Genomic DNA, 21932 nt, shown 5'->3' with positions numbered 1-21932 from the left:
TATTTAAAATGAGTGTTATATGATCTGTAAAGAAAAAATGCTAGGTGTTTATACTAATTTCTTGAAATATGGTTTAAGTTAATTATTAGAATTTGTATCTAAACTGAAAATATTTTCTCTTGATAGAAGTTAATAAACTTGCAAAGGCCTTAGACAAAGTCACCAATGAAAAAATTTATATTGATGATGTACAACCTATACTGAAAGGCCTGGGGATTTATTTTCCAGAAGAAGAATTAAAAGAGGTGCTTTCATCAGTTTCTGTTGATAGTAAGTATTTTCTTTTCTAAGATATTTATTACATATAAAACTTGTGTCTATTTTCACTCATAAATCCACAGAACTGAGTGGTAAGGAATCAAATATGAGTTCAACAACATTAAATTTTCCCTACAGGCTTGGGTGAGATTTTGTTCTGAATTATCTTCACATTGAGTTATCCTAGAGAAGTATAATCTTCCTCTCTTCTTCCCCTTTTTTTGCCTCCTGAGGTTGGGGTCATGGGTTCTTATTGGTTAGGAGCTGTGCAGTTGTCTTGTGCCCAGGAAACAAAGGCCAAGCCTTAGTATGGTGATACATACTACCAATGTGGTTTCCTCACAATCCTCAAAGGGCTACACTGGTGTTTTTGGAGTTCTGCCTGTAGAATGTCTAGCTTACACACACAGTCTTGTGGTGTTCTTTTTCTTCTTAAATTCCAAGTATATGACTGATAGAAAGCCAAAGATTATAGAGTTCTTTATTAATGTATCTTTGCGCATAAGTATATGTAGTTTTCTTTAAATATTATGTCTCAATGGTTTATGGTACTTAGCTTCTAGTGGATAAATTATCTTCCATGAAGACACTTATAGTAGGATTTGTAATGCTGAAAAACTAAGGGAATATGGTATTAGAGAGGAAACACCAAAACAGTGGTCCTAATTGGTTAAGGTATCTATAAAATCCATAAAATGCTCATTGGCTCTGTAGCAAAACAGACGAGTCATCATAATCATGTTCCTTTTCATAGTTAGCCTAAGATGTGTTTAACAGAGAGTCAGAAAAACATAGGGCTAACTTTGGTTTTGAAGTTTTAGTAGGCACGCATGTTTTCGTACTTCATTCTTTTGTATCTTTGGACCAAAAACCTTTCATTTCTTTATGTTTCATTTTCAGACGAGGGAAAAGTGGACTTAAAAGGTTGCCTGACTAGGTTGTCGCAAACGCCATATTGTACAAAAGCTTCAAGTGAGTGATAATTTTTTGACAATAATTTTGAGTGGATTGTTTAGTTTTGATTATGTGCATTTGTGCAGTTTTCTAATGCTGCAAAGCATGTCATATATATAAAAAATGCACTTTGAATGAAGAATCAATAGGGGATTCTAATCCTAACCTTTTCTTGAATTATATTTTCTGGAGTTATAGTATGTTCTTCCATCACTCAAAAGGGGTAAATATACAAAATCTATCTGGATGATTCATCCTAGTATCCAAGTTTGTGATCCAAGATGGCTGCCATTAGTTGGCAATGTCTTGGCCATTTTACTGAAATTCTGTGGGAATAAGGTCAGTATTCCTTCCTCTTTTTCTAACCTATTATCCACTTATTAAAGTGAGATTTTATCATGAGAATATTAGCTATTAAAACATAGAGGAACATGTTGAAACATATAGGCCCCCTCCGTGGTATTTTTGGTTGTAACCTGATTTTAATGTATTCAGTTAACTGCCATCTCAACTGCTAGAGCTGTCTGTGGAACTTCTGCGTCTCCTTGCAATTTAGACTAAATAAGCCTAGGTTAAATTCAAAACAATTTTGGATTCTCTGAGTCTCCTTGCAATAGCATATGTTTTTGAGATCAATTGAAATGGCTTAGTTTTCTCTAGACTCTTTCCAAAATTGAAATGACTAAATTCAAAAGGCCTAAATTAAGTGGCTACAAAATGAAATTATTTTCCAGGGCCTAAGTGTTTAGGGTGTGGCCAAAATGGTACATTTTTTCAATTGACAAAAGATTTTGTCCTTAATCTTTGTTTTTCTAAGTGGGACCTTGTAAAACTCTCCTAGATATATGGTTTATAAACAATTTTCTTATAGGGTTAATGTTTGTGATATGATAGTGTTTATCATAATACAGTAAAATTTTTTTCTTACTTGAATGAATAATTTATGCATGATACTTTCAAAAATAAACGTTAACTTTTTTTGTATTGCTATAACAGTGCTAATCTTTCCATTGTTAGGACATTTTTGGTGTATGTGTTGGTACATACGGGTATCGCTGATTGAAAAAAATTGAGACTAGTCATGTCAAGTTATGACCAGTTATCCAGTTTTTTGGCAGGAGAATTACTTTAATGATTAGCTACCATAGCTTTAATGGAATTCCCATCTTCAGATATGATGGAGATAAGTATAAGCATATGTTCTGAGATTTTTTTAAATCATTCTTAAATCTCAAAAATTTAAATATCTACAAGTGTCTTGGTTAGCATGCTGGCTAAATGTTTTGCTTAAGAAATCAGGTACCTTGCACTTCAGACTTGGCTTCACTTTTTTTTTTAATTATTTTTTTAAAATGCACTTTACTTTTCATGTTTACAGAAAAGTGAAGAAGATAGTATTGAGTTTCCATTTACCCTGCACCCAGTTTTCCCTCTTATTAACAGTATAGTACTTTTGCTACAATTAATGAACCAATACTGATCTGTTATAATTAACTAAAATCTATGTTTTGTTCCGATTTCCTTGTTTTTTTACCTAATTTTTTCTGTTGTTCAAAGATCCCATCCAGGGCACCACATTACCCTTAGTCGTTACGTCTCCTTAAGCATCTCTCTCTCTCTTTCTTTCTTTTTTTTTTTTTTGTTTTAAATGATTTAGTTTCAACTTGACATTTAAAAACTTTTTTTTTTTACAGTTTTACTGAGGAATAATTGACATATATCACTGTATAAGTTTAAGGTGTACAGAATTAAGGTCTATTTTACATACATTGTGAAATGATTACCACAGTGGGTTTAGTTAACATCTATCATCTCATGTAGATACGATAAAAAGAAAAGGAAAAAGCAATTTAAAATCTTATAAATGTAACAAGAGATAAAGATTTAATACCTCTACTTCTCCTTCTTCATCCTCTCCCTGACATTTTATCATACTTTTAATTATATCAATAACCACTATTTGCATCATTAAAGCAATGTAAATATTGTTCAGTGCAGAACCTATTAGAATACTATGATCACATGTCCCTATTTTTTTTTTATTATTTTTTTGGGGGTACACCAGGTTCAATCATCTGTTTTTATACACATATCCCCGCATTCCCTCCCCTCCCCGACTCCCCCCACCTGGAGTCCCCCCCACCCTCCCCGCCCCAGTCCTCTAAGGCATCTTCCATCCTTGAGCTGGACTCCCTTTGTTATACAATGTGGGAAGACATTCTGGAACCTTTTTGAAACATTGAAAATGTTGAAGTATGTGGGCCGAGCGATGGGATTCAGAATGTCCTGCTTGAGCAGTGGAGGAGCTGAGGGTGCGGGGCATGGAGACTAATATCACCCTGTTTGGTCCTGAGGGATGGCTGGTTAGCCAAAGACGGGTAAGATTCCTCAGAGGAGGAACATCCTAAGACAGGCACAGCCGCAGAGGGGCCAACAGGGGTGGTGCATAGAGCCTTCCTTATATCACCCTGTTTGGCCCTGGAGGATGACTGGTTAGCCAGAGACGGGTAAGATTCCTCAAGGGAGGAACAACCTAAGACAGGCACAGTCGCAGAGGGGCCAACAGGGGTGGGGCACAGACCCCCAATATCTGAGAGAGGTCTCCTGCCCCCAGGGCTGTTTTGCTCTCCACCCCCAGCTCAAATCCACACCTGCTCAACTCGGACCCAGGAAGTAAACAAAGATAATTGCCTCAGTCATGTGAGGCCCTTGATTGTTTATGAGTGTAACCTGAGAATGTTAGCAATAAAAGCAACCTGGGATGAGTCAGCAGGGCTCTTGATCCGAGAGGTCTTGAGCCCCCCGGTCCCACTTTTCTCTTCAGTCTGTGTCTGTGTCTTCTTCAAGCTTGCAGCACCCGTCACTCACCTCAAGTCGCTGAGCTGGTCTCGGCAAGTGGCGCCCAACGTGGGGCTCGAAAGGCTTGAGTGACGAAGGTTCACGGAAAGTGAAATTGATAAAAGTAAAGAATTGGGAAGTGCCGTGAAGCCCCCAAGAGGAGAGTAAGAGGCCTCTGAGAAAATCCTGCCAGTAAGTAAATCTCTTGGGTAGTTTGTGTTCGGGGTAAAATATGGGAAATAAAGAAAGTTCAGATTAATATCGACCAGATGTATGCCTGTTACGGCAGCTCCTAAGGGCAGGTGGAGTAAAAAGCAAGTGAAGGTCTTGTAAAAAGCAAGTGAAGGTCGATTGTTAGAAATTCTGTAAATAATTGAGAATATTGTACATAGTTTCCTTCTTTAGGCTAACACTGGGTTTATGTACTTGGGGATAAGGTTGGGAGCAAACTTAAAAAATTGCATTCTAAAGGGACTCCCGTACCAGGTTCTGTTCGGTCAAATGTGGTCTCTGATTAAGTCAGTATTAGAGCCTCTATTAGAGCCTCTATGGGCTCCTGAAGGCTCAAATGATAGCTTTGATGAAGAAGCCCGTCCGTCAGAGGACTGATGGGCATATGCGGTGCCAAACAAAACTGAAAAACAAAAGGGAATACAAATGGCTGAGGGATTAAGACCCTCGGCTCCCTCACTTGTGGAGGAGGGCAAACTTCCTATACTGCCCCCTCCTCCACCCTCTTTAATGCCGCCTGGGGGAGCTTATGCCTTTCCTGTGTCTATAGGACACTCAGTTTTATCACCCTTACAGAAGGGCATTTTGCAGGCTAGACAAGAGGGAGATCTGGAAGCTATGCAAATGGCATTTCCAGTGACTGTTCATGAAAGGGTGGCACCTGGAGTGGATCCTAATAATCCCAATGGAATTTATGAGGCAATACATGAGCCGATACCCTTCAAAATATTGAAAGAATTAAAACAAGCAGTACAAAATTATGGAGTAAATTCTCCATTCACCATAGGTATCATACAGGGAGTAGCCGAAGGCTCTCGTTTGATTCCAGCTGATTGGGCAACGTTGGCTCGTGCAGTACTAGCCCCGGGAGAATTTTTACAATTCAAAACCTGGTGGTGTGATCATGCTGAAACTATGGCAAACCACAATCGAGCAAGGCAGATTCCTATCTCCTTGGATCAATTGATAGGTAGTGGAAATTGGGGCAGAGTTCAAGATCAGATTCTGATGGAAGATCAGGCCATAGAACAGGTGAGACATTGTTGCTTAAGAGCCTGGGAGAAAATAGAAGCTAAAGGGCAAGCTCCTGTCTCTTTTCAAAAGATCATGCAGGGGGCAAAAGAGCCCTATACTGAATTTATTGCCAGATTACAGGAGACTATCAAGCGGCAGATCACTAATGCTGAGGCTGCTGATACTATTTTGCAATTATTGGCTTTTGAAAATGCGAATACAGATTGTAAGAAGGCCATTGGACCTATGAAAGGAAAGGGAACATTAAATGATTATATTAGAGTGTGCCAGGGAGTGGGAACTGAGAGCTTTAAAGCAACAATGATGGCACAAGCTATGGCTGGACTGAAAATAAATAACAAATTTCCAGGGAAATGCTTTAACTGTGGTAAACAAGGACATACAAAGAAACAATGTAGGAAGAGAGTGGATAGAAGGGCTGTTAATTTTCAAGATAATGTAATCAAAGGGCAAAAACAGCCTGGACTTTGTCCAAGATGTGGAAAAGGATTTCACTGGTCAAGCCAGTGTAAATCTAACTTCCATAAGGATGGAACCCCCTTGTCGGGAAACTATCAACGGGGCTCACTCCTAGCCCCGCAACCAAAGGGAGCCTATCAGATCTAGAAACAGACAGAAGTGGCCCAATACTCCGCAGTGCCATGGAATTATCACCAGCCACAGCAGGCAGCGCAGCCTTAGACCTTCCTTGTGCAGAATCTATTATTATACTGCCTGCAGAAACTCCAACATTGGTCAGAACAGGAATTACTGGACCTTTGCCAAAAGAAACCGTTGGCTTAATACTAGGAAGGTCTGGTTTAACATCAAAAGGAATTAGAATTCATACTGGAGTAATTGATAATGATTATGCTGGAGAAATTAAAGTGATGATATCAACTTCGGTTCCATGGAAAGCCCATCCAGGTGATAGAATAGCACAGTTGCTTATTCTGCCATATTATAAGATTGGCAATACTACAAAAGTAAGGAGAATGAAAGGCTTTGGAAGCACAGGAGAGGCCGGAGTTTTCCTCTCTGAAAAAATTTTAGAAACACGCCCGATGTGCTCAGTAACTATAAATGGAGAAGCTTTTAGAGGATTAATAGACACAGGTGCTGATGTTTCAATTATAAGCAGTAATCATTGGCCTTTTCGCTGGCCTACTTGTCCTGCAGACATTACAGTGGTAGGTTTAGGTAGAGCTCATGGCTTGCAGCAAAGTGCTAAAATATTGCCTTGTATTGGCCCAGACGGGCAGCCAGCCCACTTACAACCCTATATAGCAGACCTTCCCATTAATTTATGGGGAAGGGATTTATTGCAACAATGGAAGGCTGAAATCCACATCCCAACGTTAGATACTTATAGTATGCAAAGTCAAGAAATGCTGGTAAATCAAGGATATCAGCCAGGGTTAGGTTTTGGTAAATATCATGAAGGGAAACTATTTCCCATTCCAGCTGAAGGTAATGTAAATAGAGAAGGTCTTGGATATCAGTCTTTTCACTAGTGGCCACTGTTCGTAAAAGCTTACTGCTTCCCCCAGCACCAATCCCATTGACCTGGAAAACCGATACACCTGTATGGGTTGAGCAGTGGCCTTTAACCATAGAAAAGTTAGAAGCTCTAACAGAATTAGTGACTGAACAGTTAGAAAAAGGGCATATTGAAGAATCTTTTAGCCCATGGAACTCTCCAGTATTTCCAATAAAGAAAAAAACTGGTAAATGGCGTTTATTAACAGATCTCAGAGCAGTCAATGCAGTTATACAACCAATGGGGGCCTTACAACCAGGCCTCCCATCACCTAATATGATCCCTGCTAATTGGCCTTTAATAGTTATTGATCTGAAAGACTGCTTTTTCACCATTCCATTACATCCCAAAGATAAAGAAAAATTTGCTTTTTCTGTGCCTGCACTAAATAATAAAGAACCTCGAAAAAGGTTTCAATGGAAGGTGTTACCTCAAGGCATGTTGAATGGTCCTACTATTTGCCAGAATTTTGTTGCTAAAGCCCTTGAACCAGTACGACTAGAATTTCCTAATTGTTATCTTATCCATTACATGGATGATATCTTGTATGCTGCTCCTAATCAAGATTTACTTACTTCTGCGTATATTAGCATGCAGCTTTGCCTTGATAGAGCAGGACTTAAAATAGCTCCGGAAAAGGTACAAATGCATAGCCCATATCAATATTTGGGCACAATAGTTGATAGAACAACTATTAGACCACAAAAGGTGGAACTGAGGTCAGATCAAATCCAAACTCTTAATGATTTGCAAAAACTCCTAGGAGATATTAATTGGCTTCGCCCATGCATAGGGATCCCCACCTATGCATTGTCTAACCTATTTGCTTTGTTAAAAGGAGATTCAAAATTAAATAGTCCCAGAACTTTAACATCAGCTGCTTTAGAGGAACTAAAACTTGTAGAAAATAAAATTCATTCTTCTCAATTACAGAGAGTAACTGTTAATCAGCCATTGCAATTAATTATATTACCTTCTCCTCATTCACCTACGGGGATATTAATGCAAAATGAAGGAATTGTGGAATGGTTGTTTTTAGCAAATACTGTGGTAAAATCCTTGTCACCTTATTTAGAATTATTAACTCAGTTGATTCTGAAGGGAAGAACTCGAAGTAAGCATTTAATTGGAACTGACCCTTCACATATAATTATTAATTTAACTACTAAAGAAATTCAGGCTTGTTTCCAAAATTGTGTAAGTTGGCAGATTGCCTTTGCTGATTATATTGGGAAAATTGATAATCACTATCCGAAAAATCCCATTTTGCAGTTTCTTAAGAGAACTCAATGGATTCTACCTCGAATAACAAAATCTGATCCTATACCAGATGCTTCTATAATTTTTACTGATGGCTCTAGTAAGGGCCGAGCGGGATATACGGGATTTAAAACACGACAAATCCCTGTCCCTCACTTTTCAGCTCAGCAAGCAGAATTATATGCAGTCATCTGTGCTTTGCAAGACATACCTCAGGCCGTTAATATTTTATCTGATTCTGCCTATGTGGTTCAAGCCACTAATATGATAGAAACTGCTACTATCAAGCAGTCTATTCCACAGCCTCTTTATGATCTTTTTCTATTACTTCAACGAGTTGTCCATTCTAGAAACGCTCCTTTTTATATTACCCATATTCGGGCCCATACTACTTTGCCTGGGCCTCTGGCAACAGGTAACAGAGCTGCTGATAGACTTGTTGCACCCGTATTGGATGAAGCTCAACATTTCCACCAATTAACTCATGTAAATGCTAAAGGCTTAAAAATGAAGTTTGATATCACATGGAATCAAGCCAAAGATATATTAAGAACGTGTCCATCATGCCAAATTATTAATAATCCTCAGCAATCTGAACCTGGTGTAAACCCACGGGGCTTGCGCCCTAATTCTTTATGGCAAATGGATGTTACTCACATCTCATCCTTTGGTAAGCTCTCCTATGTGCATGTAACCATTGATACATTTTCTCAATTTATATGGGCTACTGCCCAGTCTGGTGAAACTGCAAAGCATGTGCAAAAGCATTTATATGCATGCTTCGCAGTCACGGGGTTGCCACAAGCCATTAAAACAGATAATGGCCCTGCTTATATTAGTAAAGCATTTCAACAATTTCTTGATATGTGGTCTATATCACATTCTACAGGACTTCCTTACAACCCCCAGGGACAAGCAATAGTTGAAAGAGCAAACCAACTACTTAAAAACATGCTCCAAAAACAAAAAGGGGGAATCACCCAAGGGCAACAAACAATTTTAAATAAAGCCTTATTTACTATTAATTTTTTGAATGTATCTGCACAGGCTACAGATACAGCAGCTGAGAGGCATTTTCGAGCCTCGTCTAAGAATGTGACTCATTTTAATGATGCACAGCCGCTGATATGGTGGCAGGACCCATTGACTAATATCTGGTCATCAGGAAGGTTAATCACATGGGGAAGAGGGTTTGCTTGTGTGTCACCAGGACAAGGCCTGGAACCTGTGTGGATTCCATCTCGGAGAATTAAGCCATATCATGAGCGTTCCAAAGAAACGCCATCTTGAATGGGATATAGAATCTCCGGAGATGAACTTTGTACATTTGTTTTCAGGTTTGAGCTTTGGAGACTAAGTTTACTAATTATGCCATCCCTGATAGACCTTTGTGTAAAATAAAATGGATATGGGCTGACAGACAAGATCAGATTCTTTGGGATGTTTGCTGTGGGACGGAGGGTGTGATACTACTTAATGGTTCCTATGGAACAGTATGAAACTGGTCCCCTAAGGGGTATGCAGTCTCTAATGGTTTACACCAAAAAAACTCCTCCTGCAATCCCTATAAAAGGTTGTGATGGCATATACCAATATTGCCATGCACTCGCCCTATCCCATCTTATGGCTTAGGATTGGATTAATGCCTCCTTGGCCTCAAATAGAGAATGGCAGAGCTCAAACAGAAATATGGAAACTTCCTTTAAGTTTAAGAACATTACAAATCTGGAATGGCCATGATGCCAGTGACACATCGGCTGGGATATGGAGCGGATGGTCTCACACTGGACATACAACAATTACAAACTAAAATAACTGGCATGCAATATGATTTTTGCAGTCTCTACACCAAATTTGCTACTTTACAAAGTATAGCTGATGGATTAAAAGCATTGCATCCATTGGATTGGATAAAAGGCATGAATAGCAGTCTCCTAAGCATTTTGATACTTTTTGTTGTCTTTTAATTATCCTATGTTTAAGTTCTCAGGTGCACAGGAGGAACGCTCCAAGGATTGACTGAAAAAGAAATAACTGGAATAGGCTTATCTTCTCCTACAGGCTTATCTTCTCCTACGAAAACAAAAAGGGGGAGATGTGGGAAGACATTCTGGAACCTTTTTGAAACATTGAAAATGTTGAAGTATGTGGGCCGAGCGATGGAATTCAGAATGTCCTGCTTGAGCAGTGGAGGAGCTGAGGGTGCGGGGCGTGGAGACTAATATCACCCTGTTTGGTCCTGAGGGATGGCTGGTTAGCCAAAGACGGGTAAGATTCCTCAGAGGAGGAACAACCTAAGACAGGCACAGCCGCAGAGGGGCCAACAGGGGTGGTGCATAGAGCCTTCCTTATATCACCCTGTTTGGCCCTGGAGGATGACTGGTTAGCCAGAGACGGGTAAGATTCCTCAAGGGAGGAACAACCTAAGACAGGCACAGTCGCAGAGGGGCCAACAGGGGTGGGGCACAGACCCCCAATATCTGAGAGAGGTCTCCTGCCCCCAGGGCTGTTTTGCTCTCCACCCCCAGCTCAAATCCACACCTGCTCAACTCGGACCCAGGAAGTAAACAAAGATAATTGCCTCAGTCATGTGAGGCCCTTGATTGTTTATGAGTGTAACCTGAGAATGTTAGCCCACGTACTCAATAAAAGCAACCTGGGATGAGTCAGCAGGGCTCTTGATCCGAGAGGTCTTGAGCCCCCCGGTCCCACTTTTCTCTTCAGTCTGTGTCTGTGTCTTCTTCAAGCTTGCGGCACCCGTCACTCACCTCAAGTCGCCGAGCTGGTCTCGGCAATACAACAACTTCCCACTGACTATCTATTTTACAGTTGGTAGTATATATATGTCTGTGCTACTCTCTCGCTTCGTCTCAGTTTCCCCTTCACCCCCTGCCCCCTCCCATACCTCGAGTTCTCCAGTCCATTCTCTGTATCTGCGTCCTTGTTCTTGTCACTGAGTTCATCATTACCATTTTTAGATTCCGTATATGTTAGTTAGCATACAATATTTGTTCTTCTCTTTCTGACTTACTTCACTCTGTATGACAGATTGTAGTTCTATCCACCTCATTACATATACTCCATCTCATCCCTTTTTATAGCTGAGTAATATTCCATTGTGTATATATGCCACATCTTCTGTATCCACTCATTTGTTGATGGGCATTTAGGTTGCTTCCATGTCCTGGCTATTGTAAATAGTGCTGCAATAAACATGATGGTACAAGTTTCTTTTGGGATTATGGTTTTCTTTGGGTATATGCCCAGGAGTGGGATGACTGGATCATATGGAAGTTCTATTTGTAGTTTTTGAAGGAACCTCCAAATTGTTTTCCATAGTGGCTGTACCAACTTACATTCCCACCAACAGTGCAGGAGAGTTCCCTTTCCTATTTTTTTTTTATTGAAGTATAATTGACCTACAACACTATGTTAGTTCCTGGTGCACAACATAGTGATTCTATACTTATATGCGTTACAAAATGGTCACCACAATAAGTCTAGTTACTGTCACCACACAAAGTTATTACAATGTTATTGTCTATATTCCCCACTCTGTACATTTTATCCCTATGACTCATTTATTTTGTTTTTTTTTTAAGCTCTCTATTGGAATATAATTGCTTTACACTGTTGTGCCAGTTTTTTTTTCTGTACACCAAAGTGAATCAGCTGTATTTATGCATGTATCCCCATATGCCCTCCCTCCCGCGACTCCCTTCCACCCTCCCTATCCCAGCCTTCTAAGTCATCCTCCATCATCGAGTTGATCTCCCTATATTATGGGGCAACTTCCCACTAGTTACCTACTTTACATTTGGTAGTGTATATATGTCAGTGCTACTCTCTTACTTCATCCCAGCTTCCCCTTCGCCCCACCCCGCCCACCCTGTGTCCTCAAGCCCAATTTCTACATCTCCATCTTTATTCTTGCCCTGTCACTGGGTTCATCAGTATCATTTTTTTTAGATTCCATATATATGAGTTAGCATGCGGTATTTGTTTTTCTCTTTCTGGCTTACTTCACTCTGTATGACAGTCTCTAGGTCCATCCACCTCACTACCAATAACTCAATTTCATTCCTTTTTATGGTTGAGTAATATTCCATTGTATATATGTGCCACATCTTCTTTATCCATTCATCTGTTGATGGGCATTTAGGTTGCTTTCATGTCCTGGCTATTGTAAATAGTGCTGCAGTGAACATTGTGGTACATGTTTCTTTTTGGATCATGGTTTTCTCTGAGTATATGCCCAGTAGTGGGATTACTGGGTCATATGGTAGTTCCATTTTTATTTTTTTAAGGATCCTCCATACTGTTTCCCATAGTGGCTGTACCAGCTTCCATTCCCACCAACAGTGCAGGAGGGTTCCCTTTTCTCCATACCCTCTCCAGCATTTATTGTTTCTAGATTTTTTGATGATGGCCATTCTGACCGGTGTGAGGTGATACCTCATGGCTTTGGCTTGCATTTCTCTAATGATTAGTGATGATGAGCATCTTTTCATGTTTTTGTTGGCCATCTGCATGTCTTCTTTGGAGAAATTCTGTTTAGGTCTTCTGCCCATTTGTGGGTTGGGTTATTTGCTTTTTTGGTTTTACGCTGCATGAGCTGCTTGTATGTTTTGGAGATTAATCCTTTGTCCGTTGCTTCACTGGCAAATATTTTCTCCCATTCTGAGGGTTGTCTTCTTGTCTTATTTATGGTTTCTTTCGCTGTGCAAAAGCTTTTAAGTTTCATGAGGTCCCATTTGTTTATTCTTGATATTATTTCCATGATTCTAGGAGGTGGGTCAAAAAGGATCTTGCTTTGATGGATGTCATAGAGTGTTCTGCCCATATTTTCCTCTAGGAGTTTTATAGTGTCTGGCCTTACATGTAGGTCTTTTATCTATTTGGAGTTTATTTTTGTGTATGGTGTTAGGAAGTGTTCTAATTTCATTCTTTTATATGTAGCTGTCCAATTTCCACAGCACCACGGCTTCACTTTTAGTAACTACGTGTATTGAGACAAAATAGCTTCTCTAAGGCTGTTCATCTGTTAAGAAAGGGAAATATTGGTACTGACCTCACAAAAATTTTGTGGGATTAAATGAGATGGCATGTGTAAAGCACTGAGCATACTGCCTAGCAAGCTCAGACTGATAAGTGCCAATAATTGACAGTAGAGTGGGGAGGTAGTAGCAGCAATAGTAATAGTAGTAGTAGTGGTAGTAGCAGTGGCAGCAGTAGTAGTAATCATTATTATTCAGTACCTACTATTGATATTTGAGTGTTTTAAAAAACTTTAAACATTGTATATATTTTTTGTATATAGAAATAGAAGGACCCTTGAAAGCTCTGGCCTCCATTAGGAAAAACATGGCCAATCCAGATGACCTTCGCTCCATGATGAAAAATATAGGATTTCCATTACCCCAAGATGTGATTCAAAGTGCACTGAACAATGTTGCTATCATGGGTGAGTGTTTAATATGCTTCTAGGATCCTTTATTTTAGCTAACATGCATCTGTTTGAATTTTTCAAGAGTTGTTAAATGGTTTATGTGCTTCATGGATTTATCCAAGGCTTTTTTATACCTACTACTCAGTTAGGTTCAAGTTATTTGGCATCCTACTGAGAAGGGATCTATAGAGGTTGAGTGTGTGTGTCTGAATGATTGCATGAATCTGCCTTTCTGACTGAATATGTATATTCAGTCTGATTGCATATAGGCATGTATATAACTACATTTCAAGGTCAAATCCATAAATTGTTTTCCAGTATAGCAATTATACTATGAGTGCCTACCTCTTTTCTCTGATCATTTACCTTTCCCATGTTCCCTGATGTGTCTGTTTCTTTCAGAGGATGGGACAGTGAATTTAGAATAGTTTATGGGCAATTTGGTCAATTCAGGATTTTCACCTCCACGTGAAAGTGAGTAAGAATTTCCCAAGAATGGAGAGCTTTTGGGAAAACGCCAGATAGACTTTTGAGATGGTCTTAAGCTGCTTTAACATTGGCAGAATTTTGTAATGTCATTGTTCCACATATGTCAGATGTGTAGCACAACGGAAAAACACTTTGAGCTTTAGAGAGAACTGATTACCTCTGCTGCCTAGTCTGAGCACCAGTCTTGACTGCAATTGTCTTTCACTAAGGATCATATGAAGACAGAAATTATATTAATTAAATATTACTGAACCGATACTTGGAATTAGGCTGTTTGCAAATTACTCTATTTTTTCTAAAGTGTAATTGCATGACATATTAACATATGATAAATAGTGGGTTTCTGATACTAATTTATAACTCTTCACTGAGAAACTGATGAAAACCCTTGTTACTATTAGGAGAATTTTTGTTCAGGTTTGAATTTCTTTTATTTTGTTATTTTAACTTTGTTTTCCTTGGGTATTTCTTTGAATGGGCTCCCCTTTTTTTCAGTCTCTCATTGTACACTAACTCAAAGTTTAATTTTAGTACAATGTTTTTCAAATATAATGTTGAAAATCCTTTTCTTCATTTGGTTTGCATAGTATATCTGTAATATCAGGCCTCTGTGTTTTCTGATGAGCTGTTTTTTTTTGCCCTATGGTACTGAAAAGGAAAGAACGTTTTATATTTTGCATATTTAGGTGGGAAGAATAATTCTAACTTCAAGCCAAAACCATATCCACTTCCAAATCACTTCATATTGTACATTTTAAAATGTCCTATGATTGCAGAAGCTCAAGGTTTACTTCTTTGATCATTTCCACCTACTTTTGGATAGGTACACATTATAGCTTTGACAAACTAAAAATATTTATAGAGAAATATTTTGTAGAAGTGCCTTCTTTGGGGCAACTTCCTAATAAAATACCTCATGTGATTTTGAGAACTTACATTAAAAACAATCATATCAAATAATAATGTAATAGCTTTGTGTAGTGACAAGTGGTAACTAGACTTATCATGGCGTTCATTTTATAATATATAGAAATATTGAATCACTATCTTATATACCAGAAACTAACATAGTGTTGCAGGTCAGTTATACTTCAAAAACAAATAAGCAAGCAAGCAAACAAACAAACTCGTAAAAAAGATCAGATCTGTGGTGGCCAAAGGCAGGAGGTGGGAAGAGGGGAAAGTGGAGGAAAGTGGTCAAAGGGTACAAACTTCCAGTTGTAAGATAAGTTAGTACTAGGGATGTTATGTACAATACAGTTAATGCAATTAATACTGCTATATGTTATATATAAAAATTAAGAAAATAAATCCTAAGAGTTCTCATCCCAAGGAAAATAATTGTTTCTTTTTCTTTCATTTCATTTACATGTGGTGATGGATGTTCATTAAACTTATTTTGGTAATCATTTCATGATGTATATAAGTCAAATCGTTATGCTATGTACCTTAAACTTATACAGTGCTGTATGTCGATTATATCTCAAAACCAAGAGAGAGAAAACATATTAAAATTGTCACTGTATCTTCTGAAGAGATTGTCCATTATGCTATTTGGTGAAAAATGTCTCTTGAAATTTAGTATCAGAAGAAACTTTCTCTCTCCCAAAGACCAGTGTTTTCCTTTGTGTAGGTAATAACCTGAATTCCCTTTTACACCTTAACTACCAGCAAGTTCAGACTTAAATTTAATACTTAATAACTGTAACTATATTGGTTTTGTTTGTTATTTATTATCGTCCTCTCATTTTTAAATTTTTATTTCTAATTTAAATACATTTATTTTTCATTGAAAAATTCTTCAAATTTTTTTGGGAAGTGATTGGGTAAATTTATGAAGCAGCATATCAAAAACTGCTGTCTGTGAATGCTGGCCCTGGATATTTATTGGTATGTCATAAAAGTGAGGTCAGTGGCTAAATTTGGAAAACACTGAAGTAGAAAACAAACAAATTTCTCTGATGCTAGACTATTAAAGACTATATATATTTAAGAATTTGATATATTTGATTCATAGCAGAATCAATCTACTAGAATATCACAGAACTCTATTTTTTGTTTTATTTTGATAATTTTAGAAATGATAAATTATGAAATATTTCAAACAGAGAAAAATATAGAAAATAATAGATTTAACAAATTTTAATAGTTTCCTATATTTGCCTTGGACATTTAGTTTTTTGTTTTTTAAAGGAATAGTAATATTAAGTTACAGTTGAATCTCCTATCACCATTTTCGATCCTACTATCTTTACTAACACACTCATTTCTCAAGGGTAGCCTCAAGTTGGTACAGAATCCTTTTTATCACACGTATTATTTTCTCCTGTGTTCTTCAGAAGACAATTTGGAAATGTCCTTTTGAAGAATAAAATGGAACAATTGTTTGCTGCTAATATGATAAAATAGAATCTATTTATGTTCCCTGTGACTAAATTCTCTTATCAGTCCTGGTGTTTTGGTAGATTCTTTAGGATTTTCTATGTAAACAACTATGTACTCTGCAAATACATACAGTTTTACTACTTTCTTCCCATTCTCCATGCCTTTTATTTCTTTTTCTTGTCCTTGCCTTATTTTATTGGCTTGTTCCTCCAATATAATGTTGAACAGAAGTGCTGAGAATGGGCAGCTTGCCTTATTCTGATCTTAGGGGTAAAACATTCAGTCTTTCACCATTAAGTATGTTAGCTGTAGTTTTTTTTTTTTTTTTTAAGGCCCTGTTTGAAGAAATTTTACTCTTTCCAGTTAACTGACAGTTTTTTTTTTAATCATAAATGATTGTTAATTTTGTAAAATTCCTTTTCTATCTTCTAAGATGATAGTTTTGTTTTTGTCCTTTATTCTGTTAATATGGTGAATTACAGTGACTGTTAAATGTTTGTAAATTGTATTTAAAAAATACAAATCTCTTTTTTTTTTACAGTGTTATGAAAGCAGAATTTTCAACCTTAAATAGAAGAAAATTTTATGCATAGCAACATGGTGCATTATTGTTTGTTAAAGAAACAATGACATATCCTTTAACTTGCAAACAAAACCAAAAAATAATCCGTAATGTTGAAAATTATGGAAAAACCCAACCATTAGCAATTTTTCTACTATTTTTATATGATTATAAAGTGTGAAAAAAAAGTTATCTCGCCCTCCCCTTTTTGGTGATGTGATTGATTAAACATGAGACAGGCACTAAGTTAATTAAGGAGGGTGATGGGGAAGTGATGGGAACCACAGGTAGGACCAGACAATGTTCCACAGGCAAGGGAGCTCAAAAGAAGAAGAGCCTGATTGATACTTACAGGCAACTAGATGGGGGGTGGAGGTGGAGGAAACATGACCAAATGACTCAGTCAGTGAAAACAGAATTAATTATACAGGGGAGATGGCCAGGATAGGTAGGAAAAACATTCTGAGTGGAAGGACTGTGTGTGTGGGTGTGTGTGTGGTGTAGAAGAGCAGAGAGGACACAAAGGGGCAGGATGGGGACCTGAGCAGCCGCAGTCAGGTTACTGCAGTTAAGAAGTCAAAGCAGGGATGACCAAATGCAGAGGAAACCCGAGTAGGTCTCCAAGATCTTAGTGGCAAAAGGAAGCCATTCTGTGGATAGAGAACAGATGGCACTTATAGCCAAGTGCTCTGGCGCATGTGCTGCAGTACAGAAAACCAAGGGGGACCCATCCAGGAGGGCAAGAGCTGAGCCAAGGGGAAGGGATGATCATCTAATATTGATAACACCAGTGATTCAATGGTGTAGAGCAGGTACCAAGACCAGGCCAGCAGAATCTTATCCTAAACTTCTGCCTGACAACTGGAGGAAGTGCTCAGGTGTATGACAAGAAAAATGGAAACCAAAACCAAAAAGAAACAAAATCAAGAGAAAAAAAATACAAAGTAGGCTATAGCTTCCTTACATTTACCAGAATATAGTTCCTGACCATATGGAGCCTACAATCTAGTGAGTGTTAGTTGTATAAATTTTGCAGGGTACAAATTTCTCCAGTCAAAATCTCAAGTGTACAAAAATTTGACTGCTTTTACTTTTCTGTTTCTTAACTTAGAGAAATTAGGGACATTAGAGGTTTTGCACACATGAGTTTGTGTTCCAAGTGGTAGAAAACGTAATCTTAACTGCTGGGTTAAATTCTGTTCATATCAACATTTTTATAAGTTAAATAAAGATTTTTCTCCTTTTTCCTTCTCCAGAGGGTAGTGTCTATGTTCTGGAAGGCTTATGTGGGTGTCGGTAGGGAAAGAGAACTGCGTGGTTCTCTGGTATCTTTATGATAATATGTCTGCTCTGATTCTCATTTACTGCTATACATTCATATACTGGTGTTCATTTGAATGACCTGCATTTTCATCTGTCATTTTATCTTGTAATCTGCCCTGGCACTTGTCGCTCTTCACCTCAGCTTGACTGTCAGGCTGCTTTGGGGCTTTTGACTCTTCTCCCACCAACCTCTGCTCCTTTCACTGTGTCACAGGAAATGTTCTGCTATTCTTTCATGCCGTACTGGTGATGTGGAAACTTTGGAGGCTGTCTCAGACTTTCCCTCTTAGATATCAATGCTCCCATTTCTTCTCTACTTTCCTCTGGCTGTGTTTTCTCAGGAAAGTCTGTGTGTCTTGCTGCCTTCCAGGGCTCCCAATGAACTATCAGGCATAGGCTTTATTTTTCTTGGTTGGTTTACACAATTGGAAGGGACAGCTCACTAAAATGGATGCTTAAAAGTCTACCTTTATATTCAATATCCTGTGATAAACCATGATGGAAAAGAATATAAAAAAGAAAGTATATATATATATATATATATATATATATATATATATATATAAATAACTGAATCACTTTGCTGTACAGCAGAAATTAACACAACATTGTAAATCAACTATACTTCAAATTTAAATAGTCTATTTTTGTTAGATAACAGGGAAAAAAAAGATGTCTTACCCCTATCTCCTTATATGGGCAGAATGAATATGTCTTATCTCCATCATCTCCTAAAAAGGAACTCATTTTCAGTTCTGAAAGATAGTATGAATACTGATTTTTTTTTGTCTATTGTTTGTTTCAAAGTGCTTTATTTTGCAATTGATTATGTCTTAGAAACAAGAATCTTCATTTATTCTTTTTTTTAATTGAAATATAGTTGATTAAGAATGTTGTGTTCATTTCTGGTGTACAGCAAAGTGATTTAGTTATACATATAGATACACATTCTTTTTCATATTCTTTTCCATTATGGTTTATTACTGGAAATTGAATATAGTTTCCTCTGCTACACAGTAGGACCTTGTTGTTTATCTGTTTTATACATAGTAGCTTGTATCTGCTAATCCCAAACTTCTGATTTACCCCTTCCCCACCCCCTTTCCCCTTTGGTAACCATAAGTTTGTTTTCTATGTCTGTGAGTCTGTTTCTGTTTTGTAAATAAGTTCATTTGTATCCTATTTTAGATTTCACATATAAGTGATATCATATAGTATCTGTCTTTCTCTTTCTGACTTACTTCACTAAGTATGATAATCTCTAGGTCCATCTGTGCTGCTGCAAATGGCATTATTTCATTCTTTTTTTTATCGCTGAGTAGTATTCCACGTATATATGTACCACATCTTTTTTTAATATATCTTTATTGGAGTATAATTGCTTTACAATGTTGTGTTAGTTTCCGCTGTACAGCAAACTGAATGAGCTATACATATACTTATATCCCCATATCCCCTCCCTCTTGAGCCTGCCTCCCACCCTCCCTATTCCACTCCTCTAGATTGTCACAAATCACTGAGCTGATCTCCCTGTGCTATGCAGCCGCTTCCCACTAGCTATCTATTTTACATTTGGTAGTGTACATATGTCAGTGCTACTCTCTCCCTATGTCCCAGCCTGCCCTTCCCCCTCTGTGTCCTCACATCCCTTCTGCATGTCTGCATCTTTATTCCTGCCCTGCTACTAGGTTCATCAGTACCATTTTTCTAGATCCCATATATATGTGTTAGCATGCAGTATTTATTTTTCTCTTTCTGACTTACTTCACTCTGGGTCCATCCACCTCACTACAAAAAACTCAATTTCATTCCTTTTTATGGCTGAGTAATAGTCCATTGTATATATGTACCACATCTTCTTTAACCATTCATCTGTTGATGGACATTTAGATTGCCTCCATGTCTTGGCTATTGTAAATAGTGCTGCTATGAATATTGGAGTGCATGTATTTCTTTGAATTAGAGTTTTCTCCAGATATATGCTGAGCAGTGAGATTGTTGGATGATATGGTAGCTCTACTTTTAGTTTTTTAAGGAACCTCCATGCTGTTTTCCATAGTGGCTGCACCAATTTACATTCCCATCAACAGTGTAGGAGGGTTCCCTTATCTGCACACCTTCTCCAGCATTTGTGATTTGTAGACTTTTTAATGATGGCCATTCTGATTGGTGTGGTGTGAATACCTCATTGTTTTAATTTTCTTTTCTCTAATAATTAACGATAATGAGCATCTCTTCTTGTGCTTATTGGCCATCTGTATTTCTTCTTTGGAGAAATGTCTATTTAGGTCTTCTGCCCATTTTTTGATTGGGTCATTTTTTTTTTTATTAAGTTGTATGCACTTAATTTTGGAAATTAAGCCTTTGTCAATTGTATCATTTGCAAATATTTTCTCCCATTCTGTAGGGTGTCTTTTCATTTTGTTTATGGTTTCCTTTGTTGTGAAAAAGCTTGTAAGTTTGATTAGGTCCCATTTGTTTATCTTTGCTTTTATTTCTATTGCCTTGGGATATTGACCTCAGAAAACATGGGTGTGATTTATGTCAGAGAATGTTTTGCCCATGTTATCTTCTAGGAGTTTTATGGTGTCGTGTGTTATATTTAAGTCTCTAGGCCATTTTGAGTTTATTTTTGTGTATGGTGTGAGGGAGTACCCTGACTTCATTGATTTACATGCAGCTGTCCAGCTTTCCCAACATCACATGCTTGAAGAGACTATCTTTTCTCCATTGTATATTCTTGCCTCCTTTGTCAAAGATTAATTGACCATAGGTGTGTGGGTTTATATGTCTGTTTTTGTGCCAGTACCATGTTATTTTGATTACTATAGCTTTGTAGTGTTGTCTGAGGTCTGGGAGGGTTATGCCTCCAGCTTTGTTCTTTTTCCTCAGGATTGCTTTAGCAACTCTGGGTGTTTTATGGTTCCATATAAATTTTAGGATTAATCTAATTCTGTGAAAAATGTCATGGGTAATTTGATAGAGATCACAATTAAAGCTGTATATTGTTTTGGGTAGTATGGCCATTTTAACAATATTAACAAAATTTCTATGTTTATGTTAAAAATTTTATAAAATTTACTCTGGTATCATTTACCTTTGTGACCTAACTTGTTTCTTATTTTACAACTGATAAAAAAGTGAACAAGAAAAATGGAATAAAAGATAGGTCATCTATTGGTGAGTGAAAAGTTTGTTAACTAAGTAATTAAATCATTTAACAAATATTTACTGAATAACTAGCAGTGCTACATACTATGTTATGTACTAGAGATATGGATAGGTAAAATGAGCTTTTTAAACTTATAGTAGTTTCTGTAGCAACATTCTTTTTGTATATTTTGTAACACATGAGCTTCACACTTGATATTTTCCTTATTCCCATAATGTTCTTATTTCCTAAGGAGAGAAAATTGATGTCAGTAATGTGGATGCTATTCTGAAAAACATGGATGTAAAACCTACAGAAGAAGAACAACAGAATCTACTAGAACACGTTTCAGCTACTTGTGAGGCTTTAAAACATCTCACTATGATCATTTTTGTTCAAGTTATTAATTTGGAGACTTTTCTGTGCAAGTTTCTGATACTATACTAATTTAAATTATCTAGACTAAATCTTTTTAAAA

General features: G+C 37.5%; 2 protein-coding genes across 3 annotated transcripts in view; both read left to right on the top strand.

The window, feature by feature from the left end:
* The window catches only part of LOC130839970 (RAD52 motif-containing protein 1-like), a 371059-nt gene that overhangs the window by 291071 nt on the left and 58056 nt on the right, over positions 1–21932 (top strand). The window lies entirely within an intron of this gene.
* The window catches only part of LOC130840237 (EF-hand calcium-binding domain-containing protein 13-like), a 162482-nt gene that overhangs the window by 137325 nt on the left and 3225 nt on the right, over positions 1–21932 (top strand). The window contains 4 exon segments of the mRNA XM_057715538.1: positions 127–270; positions 1159–1230; positions 13416–13559; positions 21708–21812. Coding sequence (XP_057571521.1) covers positions 127–270; positions 1159–1230; positions 13416–13559; positions 21708–21812 — 465 coding nt within the window.

Source organism: Hippopotamus amphibius, chromosome 17 (assembly GCF_030028045.1).
Source record: "Hippopotamus amphibius kiboko isolate mHipAmp2 chromosome 17, mHipAmp2.hap2, whole genome shotgun sequence".
Lineage (NCBI taxonomy): Eukaryota > Metazoa > Chordata > Mammalia > Artiodactyla > Hippopotamidae > Hippopotamus > Hippopotamus amphibius.
Note: the sequence above shows the minus strand (reverse complement) of the source record. Positions and strands in the feature narration are given on the sequence as shown.